The sequence below is a fragment of the Pholis gunnellus genome, assembly GCF_910591455.1.
Source record: "Pholis gunnellus genome assembly, chromosome: 14".
Classification (NCBI taxonomy): Eukaryota; Metazoa; Chordata; class Actinopteri; order Perciformes; family Pholidae; genus Pholis; species Pholis gunnellus.
The window spans coordinates 169,658-194,358 of NC_136541.1; the positions used below are offsets into that span (position 1 = coordinate 169,658).

The window sequence follows — 24,701 nt, forward strand, 5'->3', positions numbered from 1 at the left end:
TTATGAACCCGTTTTTTCATCAACTGATTTCTGAATGGTTAATTATTTACATAATAACGATGACATCATGACCGTCTCTGCTTCAACAGTCAATGTTTTTATCTGTGATGTCACTTTACAGACAAAAACATTATTTAATTCATTTGAAATGCAAGAACACAGATTTACTGAGTGTGTTTAATTTGACACATGAGATAAATTGATGTTTAATAACCTCCTCAGATCAGGTCCTGGTCCTGGACTCTGGTCCTGGACTCTGGTCCGGATCACAGTTCAGTCAGTTCACATGAATCACAAGACACACCCACATAATGCAGCGTCAGTCTCCTCTCAGGTGTCCATATTTACCCACAATTCATCAGTTATGATCAAACTCCTTTGAGACTGAACTCAGCGCCCCCTACAGGCGTCGGCATGTCTGAACAGTTTGTCCTGAAGGGGGCGCTAGAGGAGGAACCAAACCCACCAGAGGAAACATCAGCATCCAGTTTATGTTCCTGTCAAAGATCACGTCCATTTGATAAGTTCTCTGGTTTCAGTTTCATGTCTGTATCCAGTACAGACGAAGGTCTGGGACCGTTAGCCTAGCTTAGCACAAAGACTGGAAGCAGGGGGGAACTGCTAGCCTAGCTTAGCACAGGTCATTTTATTCATGGTCAGCCCTGTGTGTCCTGATGGTACCACCCAGTAAAAAGCATTTAAAGCTGAACAGCAGAGGACCCAGGATGGAACCCTGAGGAACCCTGAGGAACCCCACAGGTGAGTCAACATCTGACTGGAGGAGAAAGAATTCTGCTGAAATGATAACTTAAATGTTTATAACAAAAGGAGGAAACGTTCAGTGTTTCCTGTCCAGCTCAGAATCTGCTGAGTCAGAGGAACTGTTCCCGGTTCAGGTCCCGGTCCAGATGGAGGTCCCGGTCCTAGCAGAGCTCGGTGCTCCTCTGCAGGTACTGCAGGATGGAGTCGGTTCCCTCTGATGAGCCCCAGACCCTCTTCAGGGCTTCACACTCTCTCTCGTTAGCTTGTTCCAGAGCACCGCGGCTGGTGTTCCTCATCAGAGCTTTAGACTCCTTTAGAACCTGCAGGACAGGAAGTGGAACCACCATCACCACATGATGGGTTCTATCATCTAATCTAATCACATATATACAAATGAACGACGATTCTTTATACATATATATACACACACATATACTGTAGTGTGTTGACTGACCTGTGAGTCGACCGTGACCAGTTCTTTGACTCGCAGCATCACTTCCTGTGTGAAGGTTCCCGGCCACAGAACCTGAGACACTAATCCTTTAGAACACGCCTCCTGAGCCGTCAGCTTCCTGCCGCTCAGCAGCAGCTCGTTAGCCTGAAACAGAACCCGTTACCTTAGAACACCAGTGGTTATGCTAATGAGGCTGGTGGTGGTTATGCTAATGAGGCTGGTGGTGGTTATGCTAATGAGACTGGTGGTGGTTATGCTAATGAGGCTGATGTTAATGAGGCTGGTGGTGGTTATGCTAATGAGGCTGATGTTAATGAGGCTGATGGTGGTTATGCTAATGATGCTGATGTTAATGAGGCTGGTGGTGGTTATGCTAATGAGGCTGATGTTAATGAGGCTGATGGTGGTTATGTTAATGAGGCTTATGTTAATGAGGCTGATGGTGGTTATGCTAATGATGCTGATGTTAATGAGGCTGGTGGTGGTTATGTTAATGAGGCTGGTGGTGGTTATGCTAATGATGCTGATGTTAATGAGGCTGGTGGTTGTGTTAATGAGGCTGGTGGTGGTTATGTTAATGAGGCTGATGGTGGTTATGCTAATGATGCTGATGTTAATTAGGCTGGTGGTTGTTGTGTTAATGAGGCTGGTGGTGGTTATGTTAATGAGGCTGGTGGTGGTTATGCTAATGATGCTGATGTTAATGAGGCTGGTGGTTGTTGTGTTAATGAGGCTGGTGGTGGTTATGTTAATGAGGATGATGGTGGTTATGCTAATGATGCTGATGTTAATTAGGCTGGTGGTGGTTATGCTAATGAGGCTGATGTTAATGAGTAAGGTAAAGGTGGACTGACCGAGGCCAGGCCCATGACGCGGGGGAAGGTGAAGGAGGAGCATGCGTCAGGCGTCTGTCCGTAGGAGGCGTAGGGCGTCTGGAACCAGGCCTTCTCATTGGCCCACACCACGTCACACAGAGGAAGGATGGCGGCCCCGAGGCCGTGAGCCGGCCCGTTGACCGCCGCCACGATCGGCTTCCTGAACTGGATGAAGGTGTTGACGAAGGTCCTGAGGAAGAGGAGGTCAGATGTCAGAGGTGAACGCTCACTGATGACATCACACGGGGCTTCTTCCAGCAGGCCTTACCTGATTGTCTCGGCCATCTTGATGCTCTCCTTCTTCCTGTCCTCCGTCAGCCGCCTGATGAAGTACAGGAAGTCCAAACCGCAGCAGAATACGCTTCCAACGGCGCCGAGTAGCACCAGCTTACTGTCATCAGATGCTGCTGTAGCCATGGCACTCTGGATCTCCTTCATCACCTGAAGACGAGGAGCAGGGAACAATTTATAGGGATGTTAGTGTTAGGGTGTGGTCTATGCGGTAGGGGCTTCACTTCAGGTTTTAGGGTATGTTAGGGTGTGGTCTATACCGTGGGGGCGTGGTCTATACCGTGGGGGCGTGGCCTCACCTCCGGATTGAGCGTGTTGTTCTCGGAGCTCTTGGTTGACAGCAGGATGTGAGTGAAGCCGTCCTGTTTCTTAACCACGATGTCCCGGTACCGGTAGGCGCTCTCCGTCTGTCGAACACTGAACCTCAAACGTTTGTCGAACGCCGAGCGTTCCTCCAGACGACGCTTCCCCGTCGCACTGGTCACTCCGGTAACGGCGCTCTGCACACCTGACGTCCCATTGGCAGCTACAACTGCCATCAACGAGTTACCTGGAGGAGTTTACATCAGTTTATATGTTACATCAGGTCTTCATGCCGCCATCTTTAATATGAGAAAGGCCCTCAGTTGGAGCTTACCTGTGCTGCTGAGGGAGCACATGGCGCCAGGTGTGACAGGTACTCGTGGTCTGGTCCCCATGCGGGCCCTCTCCTCTCCGGGCCCCAGCTGGACCCCTGCAGGTTTCTCCAGCAGAGCGACCTCAGGTGGGACCAGGTGAGCCTCCTGAGCTCCGGCCTCCAGACCGTGAGCCGCCTCGTCCAGACGGCTGTTCATCGGACTCTTGGGGACCAGGATCTTGATGCCGGTCTTTGACAGATCCACGCTGCGGCGGGCCGAGCCGGCCGGAGACGCCGACATCAGAAGGTTGCCGAACCGGCCGACCGGCGAGCGCTGCTGCGAGCTGACCGAGGCCGGGCGGATCGGTCCGATGGCGAGTTTCACCTGATCACATCCTCCAGGTAGACCTCCGACGATGTCACCTCTGATGATGTCACCTCCGGCGATGTCACCGTGAGCCGTGGGCGGCGGCCTGCAGGGCGGTCTGTGGGCGGGGCTAAAGCGGCGGCTGGGGAAGCTGCGGGTGGAGCGCAGCAACGTGCCGTCTCTCTGCCACTCGGCGTACCGACGGTTAAAGTCGTGGACGTAGATCATACAGGTGGACAGGTGAGTCTCTGGCTCCCAGGTGTCTCCTTCTGAACCGTAACCTCTCCACCGGACCAGGTACTCCACTTTACCCTTCTTACTCTTCCTCCGGTCCACGATCCGCTCCACCTGGTGGAGACAAGTCAACATTTTAACTTAACTAGTAACTAGTACTAGTTTATTCACATGTTAACCCTTTAACTTCACTAGTATTAACCCTTTAACTAAACTAGTATTAACCCTTTAACTTAACTAGTATTAACCCTTTAACTTCACTAGTACAAACCCTTTAACTTAACTAGTATTAACCCTTTAACTAAACTAGTATTAACCCTTTAACTAAACTAGTATTAACCCTTTAACTTCACTAGTATTAACCCTTTAACTTCACTAGTACAAACCCTTTAACTTCACTAGTACTAACCCTTTAACTTCACTAGTATTAACCCTTTAACTTCACTAGTATTAACCCTTTAACTTAACTAGTATTAACCCTTTAACTTCACTAGTATTAACCCTTTAACTAAACTAGTATTAACCCTTTAACTTCACTAGTATTAACCCTTTAACTTCACTAGTATTAACCCTTTAACTTCACTAGTATTAACCCTTTAACTTCACTAGTATTAACCCTTTAACTTAACTAGTATTAACCCTTTAACTTCACTAGTATTAACCCTTTAACTTCACTAGTATTAACCCTTTAACTTCACTAGTATTAACCCTTTAACTTCACTAGTATTAACCCTTTAACTTAACTAGTATTAACCCTTTAACTTCACTAGTATTAACCCTTTAACTTCACTAGTATTAACCCTTTAACTAAACTAGTATTAACCCTTTAACTTCACTAGTATTAACCCTTTAACTAAACTAGTATTAACCCTTTAAGTAAACTAGTATTAACCCTTTAACTTCACTAGTATTAACCCTTTAATTTATCTATTACACACCATTTACTTTCACTAGTACAAACCCTGTAACTAAACTAGGACTAATTTATTCTCACGTTAACCCTTTAACTTATAAAGTAACTAAACTAGGACTAGTTTATTCTCACGTTAACCCTTTAACTTACAGAGTAACTAAACTAGGACTAGTTTATTCTCACGTTAACCCTTTAACTTACAGAGCAACTAAACTAGGACTAGTTTATTCTCACGTTAACCCTTTAACTTACAGAGTAACTAAACTAGGACTAGTTTATTCTTATATTAAAAGTGAAACTTGCTGGTTGGTTTCCTTTGTTGATACGTTCATTGGTGAACTGATGATAGTTATATCGTATTAATAACCTCAGAGTTCTGTCATTAATCACAACAGTCTGAACACGTTCACTTTTATAAACTGTGTGACAGACATCTGTTAGCATCGAGCTAGCACTGAGCTAACACTGAGTTAGCACTGAGCTAAATCTACAGGCTAGTTATGGAAGCTAGTTAGTACCAGACTCAGACTCACTAACGAGTCGTAAAGCTGCTAACTAACCAGTTAACTAACCGGTTAACTAACCAGTTCTGAGGTTCAGCTGCTCCTCAGCTCGAAAAGTTCACAAAGTTTAACTCTCAACTCCGACCTAGCTACTGTTAGCATTTTAGCATTAGCTCGCGTCACCTCGTAGAACTCTTCCGTAGCCATGGAGACTGTGCGCGTGCACGAGCAGCTTCCAGAAGCTTCTTCTTCTTCACGTGAGAGGAGGCTGAAGACTGTTTAGCTCCGTTAACTAGCTGCCAGGGTTAGCACGGCAGCGTGACGCAACATCCGGTCTGACTCATTGACCTTCAAAATAAAAGCTGAATATTTCATTATTTCTTTCAACGTAAAAACCCATTAACGATGACGTATTGAAGATGTCTTGAAACCCACATTAGGATCAACTATCCCGTAATTTAAACCGTAATCATTGTTCACAACAGTCCTTTGTTTATACAGTAAACCCGTTAAAACATCTTTAATAAACTACAGTCCATGAATGTTTCCATTAATTTGTCCCAGATATCTCAGCGCTCTGACATGAACCTAAACTCAAATATACAACATTAGAACCATCATGGATCTCATCAAAGTACTTCTTCACTGGAGAGTAAACCAGGATCAATATGACAATGAAGGCGTGAATATGTTTAAATGCTCTGAAGATGATTAATAACTATTTGTAGTTTTATAAAATGTCAACAGAAAGTCTGAACTTCAATGAGGAAGTGATCCAGGAGACGGACGCAGACGTGGATTCAGCCGGGAATCAAACCTGTGTGACACTGGAACAGAACATTTGATGATCTAGGAGTCGGGATCGGACCGAGTGGCAGCCTTACGGAGACTGTTTGGATCTCTGGTTAAGTGAAGTCTTTACGGCTTATTGCCACGAGAGCAGCCAAAGATAAACCAAGCCTTCAAGATCGAAACTTTATTTACCTAATTTAAAATTCTTACAATGACAACAAGATGGCTCCTTTGCTGTAAAGTCCTGATTGGCTCCACACTAGTTGTGATGTCATAAACCCTCCAGGTGCATCCAGGTAATTCTAAACATTCAACGTCAAACATTAAGTTGACATTGAAATAACGGTTCTACTTGCAGACAGACGGGGTTGAAGTGTTTTATTTGATCTCAGGTCAAAGACAAAAGAGAAGATAGTAAACTATTCTGGGTCTAAATTCTAGATCCCTTTTAGTCGCCGGTCCTCCTCCTGATCCGCCTCATTAGTCTGACTTTTTGTCGGACCGTTTCGTGTCGTCGTCATCGTCGTCGTCGTCGTCGTCAGACACGGTGGGTCGGTTCCTACAGCAGAAGTAGAAGAAGACGGCAACGATAGCGAACGGGGAGCCAACCAGGAAGCAGCCGAGCAGCGGAGTCTGGCTGAACACGGGCTGGAAGGACAGAAACACAGAGGACGGAGAGGTAAGAGGTCCATGAGACCGGAGAACAGAGGACGGAGAGGTAAGAGGTCCATGAGACCAGAGAACAGAGGACGGAGAGGTAAGAGGTCCATGAGACCAGAGAACAGAGGACGGAGAGGTAAGAGGTCCATGAGACCAGAGAACAGAGGACGGAGAGGTAAGAGGTCCATGAGACCGGAGAACAGAGGACGGAGAGGTAAGAGGTCCATGAGACCGGAGAACAGAGGACGGAGAGGAACAGGACTTACAGTCAGTGTGAATTTGATGTCATAGACGAAACGTCTGGCGCGCTGATAGACGCTGTTTCCTCCCTGAAACTGAGAAGTCAGACAAAGAATCAGATTTCAGAAATAATCAAACCCGGCTGTTAGATCTTCTTTATCGTCCTCCAGGTGAGTCTGGAGTCCTGACCTGGATGCTGCCGTCCAGAACCCCGTTCAGGAAGTCCAGTAGGTTGCTCTCCGTCTTTACAGCGACCGGAGGCAGGAAGTAGCCGTCGCTGGACAGATTCACCACGATGAAGGAGGGCACCACCACCTCACTACGACAAACATCAGGGGAATGGAAGTAGACTCGAGTTTACTGAGACATCTCTAGTCCTTTATGTCTCTACATGGACATGTGAGACTAGACTTTAACACACAGTAACAACTCTTAGTTGTCCAAGTCCCAGTGTCCACTGAGACATGTCATCGGCTAGATTAATGACTAGATACCTTAAGGACTAGAGACCTTAAGGACCAGAGACGTTAAGGACCAGAGACCTTAAGGACCAGAGACCTTAAGGACCAGAGACGTTAAGGACCAGAGACGTTAAGGACCAGAGACGTTAAGGACTAGAGACCTTAAGGACCAGAGACCTTAAGGACCAGAGACCTTAAGGACCAGAGACGTTAAGGACCAGAGACCTTAAGGACCAGAGACGTTAAGGACCAGAGACCTTAAGGACTAGAGACCTTAAGGACTAGAGACCTTAAGGACTAGAGACCTTAAGGACTAGAGACCTTAAGGACCAGAGACCTTAAGGACCAGAGACGTTAAGGACCAGAGACCTTAAGGACTAGAGACCTTAAGGACTAGAGACCTTAAGGACCAGAGACCTTAAGGACCAGAGACCTTAAGGACCAGAGAACTTAAGGACCAGAGACGTTAAGGACCAGAGACCTTAAGGACCAGAGACGTTAAGGACCAGAGACCTTAAGGACCAGAGACCTTAAGGACCAGAGACCTTAAGGACCAGAGACCTTAAGGACCAGAGACGTTAAGGACCAGAGACCTTAAGGACCAGAGACCTTAAGGACCAGAGACCTTAAGGACCAGAGACCTTAAGGACCAGAGACGTTAAGGACCAGAGACGTTAAGGACCAGAGACGTTAAGGACCAGAGACCTTAAGGACCAGAGACCTTAAGGACCAGAGACGTTAAGGACCAGAGACCTTAAGGACCAGAGACCTTAATGACCAGAGACCTTAAGGACCAGAGACGTTAAGGACCAGAGACGTTAAGGACCAGAGACCTTAAGGACCAGAGACCTTAAGGACCAGAGACCTTAATGACCAGAGACCTTAAGGACCAGAGACCTTAAGGACCAGAGACCTTAATGACCAGAGACGTTAAGGACCAGAGACCTTAATGACCAGAGTCGTTAAGGACCAGAGACCTTAAGGACCAGAGACGTTAAGGACCAGAGACCTTAAGGACCAGAGACCTTAATGACCAGAGACCTTAAGGACCAGAGACGTTAAGGACCAGAGACCTTAAGGACCAGAGACCTTAAGGACCAGAGACCTTAATGACCAGAGACCTTAAGGACCAGAGACCTTAAGGACCAGAGACCTTAATGACCAGAGACGTTAAGGACCAGAGACCTTAATGACCAGAGACGTTAAGGACCAGAGACGTTAAGGACCGGAGACCTTAAGGACTGGAGACGTTAAAGACTTAAACACAACCTTACCCCATCACGAGTCCATTGATGTAGTCACTTCCTTCCATGAAACCAAAGTAGAAGTTTCTGGAAAGAGAGAGAGACAGATTCAGGTTTGTCCTCTTGTGTCTTTGTGTCTTCGTGTCCAATGAGACTCTGACCTGCTGTAGAACTCTCTGTAGTCTGCAGACACTTTCTCCACGAGACCTTTGTACCTGAACAGGAAACAGGAAACGCATCACAGTGAGGTCGGAGGACGAATGATGTCATGGTTAAGTGTTGCAGTCTTACCTCACGCTCTCCTCACACGGTGTCTTCTCCTCCACCAGCGCCAACACCACCAGTTTACCTGTCGGACAGGGGCGGAGTCACTTCACATGAACCAATCAGCAGCCTCGGAGCTGCAGTTCCTCTGATGTCCACTAGATGCTGCTGTGATCTGACTGTAGTCACGTGAATGAGAAACCTCTACAAATAATATAAATAACATATAATAACAAACAGACATTTACGTTACATATCAGAATAAAACATAAATAATGCTAAAATTAAAGAAATATGAATAAACCATTTACAACTGTTTAATAGAAGATAGTTATAGTTACTGCTCGACTCAAACTCCTTTTGTTTGTGCTTCTATTAAAAAACAAATCGAGAAAAGTTTGCTTTGCATTTGTAAAATTGACCCATTAATGTCCGGCCCAAAATTACAACACAATATTCAGTTTTATCCAATAAATATCTGAATTAAAAAGAATTAACCTGATGAGGGGCGACCATTCAAAATGTACTTTCACTTTTGAAATCTGTGAAATCTTAAATTTTCCAATAGCAGGAGTTCAATGTTTAAAATGTTTTTATTTCATGTTATTGTGTAAAATCTTAAAATTCAACTAGACACGAACCAACTGGAGATGATTTCAACCGCCACAGTCACTCACTATTATAAATTCTGTCATTTAAAGTTATAGGTGAAATGCTTCATGTGCGAATATTAATATTAATATTTAGTGATTGAAGAAATAAGGCTGTTTTATAAGAGGCCACATGGGGGTCGCTACTGAGCACCTGACCAGGTTGATGTCATAAGCATCATTTCGCTCTATATATTTAAGATATTGATGCTTTTATGGACACAAGTTTGTGTGAGGAGAGGCCAGAAAACAGGAAGATCATGAGGTTTTCACAATAAAAGTCCAGTGAATGTGTGTTTCCCTGTGGGTGAAACGTTACCTGACTCTCCCATAGCGTACAGAGTGTAGCCGTCGATCCTCAGGTAGTTTGGGAAACGTTCTCTGTTGATCCACGACTTCAGATCACCGTCAAGTTCCTCTGAAGCACAAATAAAAGTCATGAAAGAGCAGAACCACCAACCACGGTGTCTCGTGGTTAAACCTTCTCTGTCCACTGAGCCACAGACAAACCTACTTTGTATCTGAGATAGAACATATTGAACATCAGTAATCAGTTGTGTAACAGGAGGCCACTCAGAGGTCAGTGTCTTACCGTCAAAGGTGAAGTAGGTTCCATCTTTAAAAACAACCACAGCCGGCAGAGTTGGGAGGGAGACCACCTGGACACATGGACCAGGTTTAACCAGAAACTCTGACAAACCAATTCAGCTTGAGAGACATTTTACATCTTCTGTATGTAGGTACCGTCCTGTAATGTCCTCTACAGTCCTCTACCGTCCTCTACAGTCCTCTACCGTCCTCTACCGTCCTCTACAGTCCTCTACCGTCCTCTACAGTCCTCTACCGTCCTCTACAGTCCTCTACCGTCCTCTACAGTCCTCTACCGTCCTCTACCGTCCTCTACAGTCCTCTACCGTCCTCTACAGTCCTCTACCGTCCTCTACCGTCCTCTACAGTCCTCTACCGTCCTCTACAGTCCTCTACCGTCCTCTACAGTCCTCTACAGTCCTCTACCGTCCTCTACAGTCCTCTACAGTCCTCTACCGTCCTCTACAGTCAAACCTTTGGCAGGACGTCTCTGGATGAAGAGAAGAAGAACGTGTGAACGATCAGTTTTTCTGCTGCTGACGTGTAGTTTCCCTAAAAACACACCAGAGGTCAGAGGTCAGCTGTGTGTGTGTGTGTGTGTGTGTGTGTGTGTGTGTGTGTGTGTGTGTGTGTGTGTGTGTGTGTGTGTATATGTGTGCGTGTATACATACACACACTGTCCACCCTCTCCCTCTCTACCCTCTCCAGCTCTCCCTCCCCTCTGCCCCATCTCACCCTATCTTGCTCCTCTCTCTCCTAACGAGGTCCTCAACCTTGTCACATCTAACCGTCCCACCACGTGCTCTCTTGACCTGATCCCTCCCCTCTTCTTCAGTCTATTGCGACTGAACTCCTTCCTTTCCTCACCCACCTCATCAACACATCTCTTGTCTCAGGATGCTTTCCCACGGCTTTCCAGACTGCCAGAGTCGCCCCCCTTCTGAAGAAACCATCACTTGATCCGTCTGACGTCAAGAACTTCAGACCGGTTTCTCTTCAACCCTTTCAATCCAAAACACTTGAACGTCTTTAACCAACTGTCTTCCTATCTCCATCAGAACAGCCTCTTGGACCCCCACCAGTCCAGGTTCAAGGTGGGTCACTGGACTGAGACAGCCCTCCTTGCGGTGACGGAGTCGCTTCCCCCTGGAAGAGCTAACTCTCTCTCCTCTGTCCTGGTTCTGATGGACCTGTCTGCAGCGTTTGACACTGAACCACCAGATCCTCCTCTCCACCCTCGAGGGGATGGCGTCTCAGGCTCTGCTCTCTCCCTGTTTGCATCCTACCTGACAGGTGGATCCTACCAGGTGACATGGAGGGGGGCCGTGTCGGAACCACGCATGCTGACTACGGGGGTTCCACAAGGTTCAGTCCTGGGCCCCCTTCTCTTCTCGCTCTACACAACATCTCTGGTTCTGTTATTCGCTCACATGACTTCTCCTCCCATTGTGATGCTGATGACACCCAGCTGGTCTTGTCATTTCCTCCGGTGACACTCAAGTGGAGGTACGCATCACTGTGTGCTTGGCTGACATCTCAATGTGGATGACGACACAACACCTGAAGCTCAACCTGGACCAAACCGAGCTGCTGTTCCTCCTGGTGAAGGGCTGCCTGCACCGAGACCCGTCCATCACCATTGATGATACCGTGGTGACGCCAACTCGGACTGCGAGGAACCTGGGTGTGACCCTGGACGACCAGCTGTCGTTCTCATAATCTCATCGGTTACTGGCTCCTGTAGATTCCTGCTCTACAACATCAGGAGGATTCTCCTCTCCCTCACTGAGGAGATGGAGCAGGTCCTCATCCAGGCTCTGTTCATCTCCCTCCTGGTCTACTGCAGCTCTCTACTTGTCGGAGCTCCGGCGTCGGTCATCAGACCTCTGGAGCTCATCCAGAAAGCTGCAGCTCGTCTGGTGTTTGATCGCCCCAAGTTCTCCCACAACCTCCCTTCTCTGTTCTCTACACTGGCTCCCTGTAAGAGCTCTCATCCAGGTTCAGACTCTGGTGCTAGTCTACAGGTTCAGACTCTGGTGCTAGCCTACAGGTTCAGACTCTGGTGCTAGCCTACAGGTTCAGACTCTGGTGCTAGTCTACAGGTTCAGACTCTGGTGCTAGCCTACAGGTTCAGACTCTGGTGCTAGCCTACAGGTTCAGACTCTGGTGCTAGTCTACAGGTTCAGACTCTGGTGCTAGTCTACAGGTTCAGACTCTGGTGCTAGTCTACAGGTTCAGACTCTGGTGCTAGCCTACAGGTTCAGACTCTGGTGCTAGTCTACAGGTTCAGACTCTGGTGCTAGTCTACAGGTTCAGACTCTGGTGCTAGCCTACAGGTTCAGACTCTGGTGCTAGTCTACAGGTTCAGACTCTGGTGCTAGTCTACAGGTTCAGACTCTGGTGCTAGTCTACAGGTTCAGACTCTGGTGCTAGCCTACAGGTTCAGACTCTGGTGCTAGTCTACAGGTTCAGACTCTGGTGCTAGTCTACAGGTTCAGACTCTGGTGCTAGTCTACAGGTTCAGACTCTGGTGCTAGTCTACAGGTTCAGACTCTGGTGCTAGTCTACAGGTTCAGACTCTGGTGCTAGCCTACAGGGCAGTGAAAGTAACAGCTCCTTCCTGTCTCCAGGCCATGGTCTAGCCCTCCACCCCCCCCGACCACTTGGCTCTGCTGCCTCGGGGCGATCGGTTCCCCGTCGCTCAGAGGTCCCTGCGGCCGATGGACCCGGTCTCTGTTCTCTGTCCTGGCCCCACGATGGTGGAATGAACTCCCCACTGACGTCAGGACAGCAGAGTTGCTGCCCATCTTCCATCAGGCTGAAGACTCACCTCTTCATGAAGCTCTACCCTGAGCCTTCCTCTCAGCACTGGTTGTGTTCATGCTAGTGTGTTTCTGTACGTCTGCTCTGGTTTCTGCTCTGAGATGTTTAAAGGAGATGAACTCTTGACTTCTGGTGACGAGTAGTTCTCTTGAACACTATGTTGAACACACTGATTGTCGCGTTGGATAAAAGCGTCTGCTAAATGACTGTCATGTAAATGTAATGTATAGCTGTGTGTGTGTGTGTGTGTGTGTGTGTGTGTGTGTGTGTGTGTGTGTACACCTTCAGCTGTGATGTGGCTCCAACATAAACAAACATGACATCATGGCGGTTCATGGCGTGTTGGAAGAGCTGCAGACTGCTGAGAGATCGAACCAGCGGCCTGAACGACACGACATAGACGGTCAGACCTGTGATGTCACACTGACTGCTGTGATGTCACACTGACTGCTGTGATGTCACACTGACTGCTGTGTTTAATATCTATACTAAAGGTCATGACAACAAGTTGCATTAATTGACTTGACTCGGTCATCTACTGTAACCAGTGTAACGTTAGCATGCTAGCTAGCTAACGTTAGCATGCTAGCTCCACACTGGTTACAGGTTCTCACCCTCCAACTCGATGAGCAAAGTCCAGGATTCCATCTTTGGTTCTTGGTCCTGAATAATTATATTTCACATCTTTCTTCAACCTGAAAAAGGAGAACAGACGTTTATTTACGCTCTACATATTATAATATATACATATATATTTGTATATATTTGTATATTAATTAGTGCTGGGCAAGTTAACGCGTTATCGCGTTAACGTATTAATTAATTAACGCAGACAATTATTTTATCGCGCGTTGACGCAGTTTTTTTTAAATTATTAAGCGACATTTTTAACACAAGAACCAGCGAGCGGTGAACAGCTGTTTGTGTGAAGTCTCGTCCTGTTTCCTTCCCCTACATTCCCCTGGGTCCTAAGTCCCTCCATGTACAGCTTCTTATCACCCTCTATGTACCAACGTACATTTATAACAAACACCACATGTTACGCTAATCAGCGTAGCATAGCGTCTGACCAACATACCAACAAAATAAATGATTCATTTAAATTATTGTTTAGAGTTTTAAAGTGTTTAGTTTGTAATATGTATAATAATCACATCATTTAGTTATCACTACTGAGACTTTAACAAACATAAAACATGACGTAGATAGGTTTCAGGTTTCAAGATGTTTATTTAAATTCATCTCTGACACACATGAAGATAAAGTTGTGAACACCGGCTGAATATCTATGATCAGAATCATTATAACTGTGTTATAACTGCTGCTGTGTGAAGAGAATCCTGCTGTTAACAAGAACCTGATGAGTTTAACGTGTTTAAACCAAATGTTGTTGACCTTTAGTTCATAGAGCAGCACTTTAACATGAAAGAGCTCAACACACTACTTTAGATTCATTATGAACTTTGAGCATAACAATGAGATTAATCGAGATTAAAAATTGTAATTATTGCCCAGCACTAGTATTAATGTATTAATAGTTGTTCTGAGGACTTACATGAGGATGGCTGGATAACCTCGGACCTTAAACTCTTTGGCCAAACCTGCAGAGAGAAACACAACCTGATCACATGGTGGGAGTGAAGAGTGAGAATCAGTTTCTACCAGGAGTCAACCTCCAGTTCTATAAAGTGTTAAAGCTGCATTCTCTCTAGTGTCCACCAGGGGGCGACTCCTCTGGTTGTATAGAAGTCTATGAGAAAATGACTCTACTTCTCTCTTGATTTATTACCTCAGTAAACATTGTAAACATGAGTTTATGGTCTCAATCTCTAGTTTCAAGTCTTTCATTCTGATCATCATGTTCAACGTGTTTTATACAAACAGCATTGTGATGATGCTTTTATTTAGTAGTCTTACTGACCGGTGCTGGCCGTGGCGTCTGATTTCCCGACGTTGACCGGAGAGCCGAGACTCCTGAGTTCTGATCCGATCTGATGCCAAACCGGATCCAGCTCTTTACAGAACAAACACCAGGGGGCGTAGAACTGCACAGAGATGAACACGACACAGATATTAGTGCTGGGCAACGGTTACAATTGTGCTTCACCTACGTTCCCCTGGGTCCTAAGTCCCTCCATGTACAGCTTCTTATCACCCTCTATGTACCAACGTACATTTATAACAAACACCACACACATTACGCTAATCAGCGTAGCATAGTGTCTGACCAACATACCAACAAATAAATGATTCATTTAAATTATTGTTTTAGAGTTTTTAAAGTGTTTAGTTTGTAATATGTATAATAATCATATCATTTAGTTATCACTACTGAGAGTTTAACAAACATTAAAACATGACGTAGATAGGTTTCAGGTTTCAAGATGTATATTTAAATTCATCTCTGACACACATGAAGATAAAGTTGTGAACACCGGCTGAATATCTATGATCAGAATCATTATAACTGTGTTATAACTGCTGCTGTGTGAAGAGAATCCTGCTGTTAACAAGAACCTGATGAGTTTAACGTGTTTAAACCAAATGTTGTTGACCTTTAGTTCATAGAGCAGCACTTTAACATAGAAGAGCTCAACACACTACTTTAGATTCATTATGAACTTTAACATAACAATGAGATTAATCTAAAAACAATCATGTGATTAATCACGATAAAAAATTTTAATCGTTGCCCAGCACTAAAATATATATTTAATAAATAAATATCACATATATATATATATATATTACATACATATATAATAAATAAATAGTGTTGACGTCAGGTGAGTTTGTTTTACGTACCTTAATGAGCCAGATGTCGTCGGCTCCTCTACTCTCCATGAATCTGTTAAAATGATGTTTATGTTCACATGTTATTAACAATCAGCTGTTCAGTAATAACTATGTTATAAACTCCACATGTTCAACGTTCAAACTAAATATTGCTGCCTCATTAAAACACCGGATGATGATATAATAGAACAATGTTTTCTGCTTCACTTGTAAAATAAGTTTTATTTTAATTTCCTGGTGAAATAAAGATTATATATTCTATAAATATTGACAGAAGAGGTTTAAACTGTGATTAGTTCTAACTCTAAACAAACCTGTTTCTTTGATAAAGTTAACTCAAGCTTGTTCTAGGATGCTTTTATTGTGAAACTCTCTGACACTGAAACAGGAAGCTAACTCTCAGCTTCCTGTTCCTTTGACCAATGACTTCTGGTTTCTTCTCTTAGTAATGAAATAAAACTTTGTACTCACGAATCATCGAGCTCCTCCACGAAGGCCGACACTGACAGAGCCAGCAGCACTGCAGACAAACCGGAAACAACACATTAAGACACTTCCTGTTGACACCAAAGAGAGCTGCGATCGGTTGATTGATCTCAGCTAACTGTTCATGTCTGATTAAATGTGATGAGAGGCAGAAGCTGCTCACTGGACTGTCAGAATAAAGGACCTGTTAGTGCAGCAGGAAGTTGCTCACTGGACTGTCAGAATAAAGGACCTGTTGAAGCAGCAGGAAGTTGCTCACTGGACTGTCAGAATAAAGGACCTGTTGAAGCAGCAGGAAGTTGCTCACTGGATTGTCAGAATAAAGGACCTGTTGAAGCAGCAGGAAGCTGCTCACTGGACTTTCAGAATAAAGGACCTGTTGAAGCAGCAGGAAGCTGCTCACTGGACTTTCAGAATAAAGGACCTGTTCAAGCAGCAGGAAGTTGCTCACTTGACTGTCAGAATAAAGGACCTGTTAGTGCAGCAGGAAGCTGCTCACTTGACTGTCAGAATAAAGGACCTGTTGAAGCAGCAGGAAGTTGCTCACTGGACTGTCAAAATAAAGGACCTGTTGAAGCAGCAGGAAGTTGCTCACTGGACTGTCAGAATAAAGGACCTGTTAGTGCAGCAGGAAGTTGCTCACTGGACTGTCAGAATAAAGGACCTGTTGAAGCAGCAGGAGGCTGCTCACTGAACTTTCAGAATAAAAGACCTGTCAATATAACCTGAAAGTGCTCCATTCAGAAGTCCCATAATGCATTTGGTGGTATGTCAGATGAACTCACTGGAGGTCTTCAGGTTTAAACACATCTGATTAATTTCTCTGCAGCTCTGAGATTAAATCATCGTTCAGTCAGAGACTTTAAATCTCCTGAAACCTCGTTAACCTGCACTTCCTGGTTCCTCTGAACTTGTGGGAGGAGCCTGTGAGGGTTTTTAGAATCAGTGTAAATATGAGTGTAGTGTGGTGGAGGACGTACCTGAGAGCAGGACCGTGTTCCTTCTGTTCCACATGTCGACTGATGGAGAAGCTGCAGCACAAAGAGATTAACAGCACACAGCTAATCTGCTAACTGCTGACAGAGCGCTAATCTGAGGGATTAACAAATTACATTCAATCCACTGAAGCTTTATTGACACCAGCAACAACACACATTCTACTGAGGATGTTCGAGAGACAATAGGAAGTCTGCACAATAGTTTATATTGTAATGTTTGTGATCCAAGAAGACTGACAGGTGTGAAGAAGGAAACGAGGAGGTAAGGAACGAAAAGGGGAGGTGAGGAAGGAAATTAAATCTAAAAAGGAAATAAAGGAGGAAAGGAATAGAGGAGGTAAGGAAGGAAAGAAGAAATGAAGGAAGTGAGAAAGAAAACAAGGAGGTAGGAGAGGAGGTGAACAGACGGTACAAAGAGAGAACAAACACTGATCAATACAAACAGTCTGAGTCACATTCATGTCAACAAAGCAGCTCAAGTTAAGAGTATATATATATCAAAACCTTTGATGAGTAACAAAACAATCTGAGGACTTCCTCCTGGACATAAGACAGTTTGGTCTTTTTTTCTTTAATTGAGTCCTGTTGGCGTGTTAAGGCTTAATTAAGGGATAGTTATGGTGTAATTAAGGCTTAATTAAGGGATAGTTATGGGGTAATTAAGGCTTAATTAAGGGATAGTTATGGGGTAATTAAGGCTTAATTAAGGGATAGTTATGGGGTAATTAAGGCTTAATTAAGGGATAGTTATGGGGTAATTAAGGCTTAATTAAGGGATAGTTATGGGGTAATTAAGGCTTAATTAAGGGATAGTTATGGGGTAATTAAGGCTTAATTAACGTTCAGATGTATCAGAGTGGAAACATTTAGATTTTATAAACAATGGAGTTTAGTTTTTATGTTCTGTTAGATGTTTTACTTTAATGTAGAAATCCAGCAGATAAAAACAACCAATAAAAAACATCAAATGGGACCCAGTAGCCCCGCCCACGGACTGAAAGTCCAATCAAAGTGTCCGATCAGCTGTGAGGTCACAGGCGTGGTGTCTCCTGACGTGTCTCAGCAGCAGTTGACGGTCCGGACTCGAGTATTCACACTGTTGGCACGGAAACGCCTCGCCGGTGTGATGACGCCGAGCGTGAAGATCCAAACTTTTCTTCTGGATACTGGGACCAATCAGAGCAGAGTACGGATATTATGAACCAATCAGAGCAGAGCACTGATATTATAAACCAATCAGAGCAGAGCACTGATATTATAAACCAATCACAGGTCGGGTTACCTGCTGTAGTCACAGTGTTGACACCTGTACGGTTTCTCCCGACTGTGAGTTCTATTGTGTCTGAGCAGAGAGCTGCGATCTATCGAAGCATACGGACACTCAGTACACCTGTACGGCTTCTCACCTGGAGAAAGAAAAACACACACACACACACACACACACACACACACACACACACACACACACACACACACACACACACACACTACAGTCAGCTGACAGCTGGCTAAAGGTGTGTGTTACGTACCTGTGTGCGTCCTCAGGTGTGTGTGTTACCTCTGTGTGTGCGCGTGTGTGTGTGTTACCTGTGTGCGTCCTCAGGTGTGTGTGTTACCTCTGTGTGTGCGCGTGTGTGTGTGTTACCTGTGTGCGTCCTCAGGTGTGTGTGTTACCTCTGTGTGTGCGCGTGTGTGTGTGTTACCTGTGTGCGTCCTCAGGTGTTGCAGCAGTGAGGCCTTCAGTCTGCTGCTGTAGGAACAGGTAGGACAGGTGAAGGGTTTGTCGTCTCCATGAGTTCCCAGGTGACGCCTCAGAGTCAACTTGGTGGAGAACTTCCTGTCGATATAAAACATCACAGCTAAAGCGGACAATCATCACCCTGCAACAGGTAACGCACCTGGTTCAACTGACGTTGAAGTCTCAGTGACCTGTCCTCTTCTATGACTGGTCAGTTTATGAAGCCCTGTGGAGTGGTGGATTGTGGGTAATGTAGTTACCTGTGGCACAGAGAGCAAAAGAAGCCCATGTGGTTGCTCTGCTTCTCTTCTCCTTTCTTACTTCTGCTTTTCTTCTTCTTCTTCTCTGTGACACTCGGCGGTGAATCCGTGAGGTGTCTGCTGGTCTGACTGGGAACCAACACACACATACTGGTTTGTGATTGGCTGGAGGTCATGTGACCTTCTGACTGTCAGATGAAGATAGTTTCAGTCGACTACCTGTCTGGACGATCCACTTCCGTCCCTCCTGTTCGTCCAATCAGGCGGCTCCTCCATCCGTCTGGAGGAAAACAAATCAAACGTTATTGATCACTGCTTTTGATTATCAGTAACCAGTCATTAAACCGCCGGTAACCAGTCGGTCACCAGTCGGTCACCAGTCGGTTGAAGGCATTCAGACCTGAGTGGCCTCTGTGTGTTTGTTGGTGAGCTCTTCGTGAGGCTGAGCTCCTGAACCTCCTCAGACAGACCGGACAGATGAACTGAAGAGATGCTGACGCCTTCTTCTTCTTCTTCTGTTCCTCCCTCCTCCTCCTCCTCCTCCTCCTCCTCCTCCAGTGAGGCTCCAGGGGGGGTCTGGAGGAGGTGGGAGGAGGAGGAGGAGGAGGAGGAGGAGGAGGAGGAGGAGGAGGAAGATTAGGGGGAGGAGGTTTGGCAGCTGAGATGCGACACAGCCCCAAAGTCATGAGGTGAGCGGACTGTGCCATCTCCTCCTGGGTGGCGGGGGGGTCGATGGGAAGAGACAGATCCACTGAAGCCCCCTTTAGAGGGAACATGGAGGACTCCTCCTCGAAAAGAGTGCTGACCTGCAGACAGAAAATGTATAACTTTATATATCTACCAATTAAATGAGCTAATTATTAATGAATATAACTCGTCACTTTGGTTTGATGGCTGCTAGACAGCCTTGTTAACATATAACATGTCCTCATGTCTAAATGTTAACATATAACATGTTCTAAATGTTAACATATAACATGTTCTAAATGTTAACATATAACATGTTCTAAATGTTAACATATAACATGTCCTCATGTCTAAATGTTAACATATAACATGTTCTAAATGTTAACATATAACATGTTCTAAATGTTAACATATAACATGTTCTCATGTCTAAATGTTAACATATAACATGTTCTCATGTCTAAATGTTAACATATAACATGTTCTCTTGTCTAAATGTTAACATATAACATGTTCTCATGTCTAAATGTTAACATATAACATGTTCTCTTGTCTAAATGTTAACATATAACATGTTCTCATGTCTAAATGTTAACATATAACATGTTCTCTTGTCTAAATGTTAACATATAACATGTTCTCATCTCTAAATGTTAACATATAACATGTTCTCTTGTCTAAATGTTTACATATAACATGTTCGAAATGTTAACATATAACATGTCCTCATGTCTAAATGTTAACATATAACATGTTCTAAATGTTAACATACAACATGTCCTCATGTCTAAATGTTAACATATAACATGTTCTCATGTCTAAATGTTAACATATAACACGTTCTCATGTCTAAATGTTAACATATAACATGTTCTCATGTCTAAATGTTAACATATAACATGTTCTCATGTCTAAATGTTAACATATAACATGTTCTCTTGTCTAAATGAGTCTGTACTAAGTCCTTGTGTTCATGTGTGTGTGTGCGTTTCAGGTGTGTCACCTCACAGGTGTGTGCAACCTGAAGCCCCTCCTCACTGCTGATGTCACAGGTCGGCGGGCTCATGTTGTCCAGCATGTTGTAGAGCAGGAAGTCTTCGTCCTCGTCGCTCTGCTTCGACTCTCCGTTCAAATCGAACTGATAGGGTGACGCCCCCTGCCGGAGCCCCGCCTCCTCTCTGTCCACAGCCCCGCCCCCTCCGTTGCCCTCCCCCAGGTACGTGAGCGTGGGCGGGCGGTGCCTGACCTGCAGGTGGCTGCCGATGGAGGCCTTCAGGCCGCAGGTGAACTGACAGAGTTTACAGCGATAAAGCTCCACCATAAAGGACTCCACCAGACCCCCCGACAGACCCTCCACCTCCCCACAGTACAGACTGGAGCTCACAGCCCCGCCCACCAGCTGCAGAGTCACAGGACTGATGTCCCGGTACCGCTGCTTCACAGACGACATCACCACGACATCACTGAAAGCAGAAGACATTGTGACAGATACCAGTTTATATAAAGTTTGACATCAGAATAAGCTGCACTTTTAACCTTAAAAACGTTAACTTTAACCACACCTTGTAAACGAGTTTGAATGATTGACCTGGTTGATACGGAACTCTCTGGAAGTCCTCTAAGTCCCTCGACCCAAATCCAACCTCCCTTTCACAACGACCTGTGGTTCTGTATCTCAAACCTCTCACTTTAAACACAACGTTAGAGGCTCAGCTGGAATAAGACGTTTAAACACTCTTCTTGGACTTTGTTCCTTTAGATACTTTCTCAACTTAATGTGGTGTTCGTCTCTCATCTGCTCTCACTTTCCTCTTGTTTTTCCTCACTGCAACACTCTGCTACTCAGATACTGAGTTAATGAGTAACAGAGTAGCTGAGTAGCTGAGTAGCAGAGTAGCAGAGTAGCTGAGTAGCAGAGTAGCAGAGTAGCAGAGTAGCAGAGTAGCTGAGTAGCTGAGTAGCAGAGTAGCAGAGTAACTGAGTAACAGAGTAACAGAGTAACTGAGTAACTGAGTAACAGAGTAACAGAGTAACAGAGTAACTGAGTAACAGAGTAACAGAGCCGTCAGCTTCTCTTCCTGGTTGAACTTGTTTCTTTGAGGACGATGATGATTTACATTTAAATTAAATGTTAAAGATGTTAAAGTGTTAGATCGATGGATGGTTTATTAATTGAATCTTATAGAACAATATTTCCTTTTCTTAAATTGATTTAATCAATGTGCCAACTCAAAAACAAATAAACAAAACAAACCCAATAAACCCGGAAAAACAACAACACGTCATGAAGGTAGCATCACAGAAAGCTAACGAGGCTAAGATGGTGCTAAGATGATGCTAACATGATGCTAAGATGATGCTGAGATGATGCTAATTCAATGCTAACACGGTGCTAGCAGCGAACTAACCGGAGCTTTTCAGCCAAAGCTAACAGTGTTAGCAGAAGCTAACCATCCGGGTCTTCAGCTTCATCTCCGCGTCATGTTGTCACAGCGCGAGGCCGCGTGAAGTTCAGGTGATTACAGGTGAACTGTGACTCTCACCTGCTGCTCGTGCTGCTGTAAACACACCGTGATGTTTACTTCCGCTTTTTCACCGAGCCGGACTCTACGTCACATCCGGTCGCTTCAGTCTTTGGAAACATAGATATATAGAACTTTAAAGGACAAGGTCGCGGCTGTTTCCTCCGTAGGGTGGCCGGGCTCAGCCTAGAGATGAGAGGGGGAGGAGCTCGGACACCAGGAGTCCAGCTGCTACTCCTTCACATTGAAAGGCGTCAGCTGAGGTGGTTCAGCATCTAATCACGATGCCTCCTGGAGGCCTCCCACTGGAGGTTTTCCAGGCACGAGGAGACCCCGGGGAAGACCCAGAACAGCTGGAGGGATTATATCTCCCAGCTGGCCTGGGAACACCTCGGGATCCCCCAGAATGAGCTGCAACATGTTGCAGAGGGAAGTCTGGGTCAGCCTGCTGGGCTGCTGCCACCGCGAGGATGGATAACAATAATAACAATAATAACAATAATATAACAATAATATAATAATATAACAATAATAATAAAAAATAAAACACTCAGTGAGGAACCTTAGAGACTTTAGGTCACTCAGTGAGGAACCTTAGAAACTCTGGGTCACTCAGTGAGGAACCTTAGAGACTCTGGGTCACTCAGTGAGGAACCTTAGAGACTCTAGGTCACTCAGTGAGGAACCTTAGAGACTCTAGGTCACTCAGTGAGGAACCTTAGAGACTTTAGGTCACTCAGTGAGGAACCTTAGAGACTCTAGGTCACTCAGTGAGGAACCTTAGAGACTTTAGGTCACTCAGTGAGGAACCTTAGAAACTCTGGGTCACTCAGTGAGGAACCTTAGAGACTCTGGGTCACTCAGTGAGGAACCTTAGAGACTCTAGGTCACTCAGTGAGGAACCTTAGAGACTTTAGGTCACTCAGTGAGGAACCTTAGAGAATCTAGGTCACTCAGTGAGGAACCTTAGAGACTTCAGGTCACTCAGTGAGGAACCTTAGAGACTCTGGGTCACTCAGTGAGGAACCTTAGAGACTTTAGGTCACTCAGTGAGGAACCTTAGAGACTTCAGGTCACTCAGTGAGGAACCTTAGAGACTTTAGGTCACTCAGTGAGGAACCTTAGAGACTTCAGGTCACTCAGTGAGGAACCTTAGAGACTCTAGGTCACTCAGTGAGGAACCTTAGAGACTTTAGGTCACTCAGTGAGGAACCTTAGAGACTCTAGGTCACTCAGTGAGGAACCTTAGAGACTTCAGGTCACTCAGTGAGGAACCTTAGAGACTCTGGGTCACTCAGTGAGGAACCTTAGAGACTTCAGGTCACTCAGTGAGGAACCTTAGAGACTCTGGGTCACTCAGTGAGGAACCTTAGAGACTTTAGGTCACTCAGTGAGGAACCTTAGAGACTCTAGGTCACTCAGTGAGGAACCTTAGAGACTCTAGGTCACTCAGTGAGGAACCTTAGAGACTTTAGGTCACTCAGTGAGGAACCTTAGAGACTCTAGGTCACTCAGTGAGGAACCTTAGAGACTCTAGGTCACTCAGTGAGGAACCTTAGAGATTTTAGGTCACTCAGTGAGGAACTATAGAGACTTCAGGTCACTCAGTGAGGAACCTTAGAGACTTTAGGTCACTCAGTGAGGAACCTTAGAGACTTCAGGTCACTCAGTGAGGAACCTTAGAGACTCTAGGTCACTCAGTGAGGAACCTTAGAGACTTTAGGTCACTCAGTGAGGAACCTTAGAGACTCTAGGTCACTCAGTGAGGAACCTTAGAGACTTCAGGTCACTCAGTGAGGAACCTTAGAGACTCTGGGTCACTCAGTGAGGAACCTTAGAGACTTTAGGTCACTCAGTGAGGAACCTTAGAGACTCTAGGTCACTCAGTGAGGAACCTTAGAGACTCTAGGTCACTCAGTGAGGAACCTTAGAGACTTTAGGTCACTCAGTGAGGAACCTTAGAGACTCTAGGTCACTCAGTGAGGAACCTTAGAGACTCTAGGTCACTCAGTGAGGAACCTTAGAGATTTTAGGTCACTCAGTGAGGAACCATAGAGACTTCAGGTCACTCAGTGAGGAACCTTAGAGACTTTAGGTCACTCAGTGAGGAACCTTAGAGACTTCAGGTCACTCAGTGAGGAACCTTAGAGACTCTAGGTCACTCAGTGAGGAACCTTAGAGACTTCAGGTCACTCAGTGAGGAACCTTAGAGATTTTAGGTCACTCAGTGAGGAACCTTAGAGACTCTAGGTCACTCAGTGAGGAACCTTTTGAGGAACAAAGACTTTGTTTCATGGACTTCGTAGTATTCTACATGTGAGGATCTTTATCGATAACTAACCGCCTGTTTATGATATTTAACAACGTTCTTACTTTGTTCTTTAATAAACTACGTTAGCATTAGCACTTTGTTTAGCGTTGTCTGCTGAGACGTTCTCCATTAATCTGGACATCAAACTGTTAATGCAGTTTTTTTA

The 24,701-nt window shown here is 45.2% G+C and overlaps 3 protein-coding genes across 6 annotated transcripts; all 3 read right to left on the reverse strand.

Moving 5' to 3' along the window:
- Positions 1–84: 84 nt before the first annotated feature.
- cdyl (chromodomain protein, Y-like) lies at positions 85–5,326 on the reverse strand. Of its 3 annotated transcripts, none has more exons than XM_079173286.1 (7): positions 5,199–5,326; positions 3,020–3,713; positions 2,682–2,932; positions 2,360–2,532; positions 2,071–2,281; positions 1,217–1,360; positions 85–1,082 (listed from the first exon to the last, which is right to left on the reverse strand). In XM_079173286.1, the coding sequence occupies exons 1-7, from the start codon at positions 5,220–5,222 to the stop codon at positions 924–926; spliced, it is 1,656 nt and encodes a 551-aa protein (XP_079029412.1). In that variant the 5' UTR covers positions 5,223–5,326; the 3' UTR covers positions 85–923. The 3 variants fall into 3 exon arrangements, with proteins under 3 accessions (XP_079029412.1, XP_079029411.1, XP_079029413.1); XM_079173285.1 differs by having other exon boundaries at positions 2,643–2,932; XM_079173287.1 differs by having other exon boundaries at positions 2,643–2,932; positions 5,097–5,205.
- A 958-nt stretch (positions 5,327–6,284) lies between these two features.
- Positions 6,285–17,033, reverse strand: LOC306705982 (protein disulfide-isomerase tmx3a-like; the record flags this gene model as incomplete). The annotated part of the gene is made up of 16 exons (XM_079172895.1): positions 6,285–6,455; positions 6,734–6,802; positions 6,897–7,026; positions 8,443–8,499; positions 8,574–8,627; positions 8,704–8,761; positions 9,646–9,744; positions 9,919–9,985; positions 10,389–10,466; positions 13,020–13,119; positions 13,352–13,432; positions 14,293–14,338; positions 14,659–14,782; positions 15,543–15,585; positions 16,005–16,053; positions 17,000–17,033. 16 exons carry the CDS (start codon positions 17,031–17,033, stop codon positions 6,288–6,290), a joined length of 1,257 nt encoding a protein of 418 aa, XP_079029021.1. The 3' UTR covers positions 6,285–6,287.
- A 111-nt stretch (positions 17,034–17,144) lies between these two features.
- Positions 17,145–22,380, reverse strand: LOC306706424 (uncharacterized protein). 2 transcript variants are annotated; one of them, XM_079173503.1, is made up of 8 exons: positions 22,246–22,380; positions 20,706–21,165; positions 19,416–19,821; positions 19,235–19,295; positions 19,016–19,144; positions 18,721–18,854; positions 18,300–18,423; positions 17,145–18,183 (listed from the first exon to the last, which is right to left on the reverse strand). In XM_079173503.1, the coding sequence occupies exons 2-8, from the start codon at positions 21,150–21,152 to the stop codon at positions 18,024–18,026; spliced, it is 1,461 nt and encodes a 486-aa protein (XP_079029629.1). In that variant the 5' UTR covers positions 21,153–21,165; positions 22,246–22,380; the 3' UTR covers positions 17,145–18,023. The 2 variants fall into 2 exon arrangements, with proteins under 2 accessions (XP_079029629.1, XP_079029628.1); XM_079173502.1 differs by having other exon boundaries at positions 22,111–22,274.
- Between the last annotated feature and the right edge of the window lie 2,321 nt (positions 22,381–24,701).

Excerpts from the sequence above, each read along its gene's own strand:
- cdyl (XM_079173285.1), bottom strand. The coding sequence starts at position 5,222 with ATGGCTACGGAAGAGTTCTACGAG. Across the intron at positions 3,714-5,198 it reads CTACGGAAGAGTTCTACGAG|GTGGAGCGGATCGTGGACCG; the intron begins GTGACGCGAGCT and ends TGTCTCCACCAG. Across the intron at positions 2,282-2,359 it reads AAGATGGCCGAGACAATCAG|GACCTTCGTCAACACCTTCA; the intron begins GTAAGGCCTGCT and ends CCTCTTCCTCAG.
- LOC306706424 (XM_079173503.1), bottom strand. The coding sequence starts at position 21,152 with ATGTCGTCTGTGAAGCAGCGGTACCGGGACATCAGTCCTGTGACTCTG. Across the intron at positions 19,145-19,234 it reads GAAGTGGATCGTCCAGACAG|TCAGACCAGCAGACACCTCA; the intron begins GTAGTCGACTGA and ends GTTGGTTCCCAG. Across the intron at positions 18,855-19,015 it reads TTTTGCTCTCTGTGCCACAG|GAAGTTCTCCACCAAGTTGA; the intron begins GTAACTACATTA and ends TTATATCGACAG.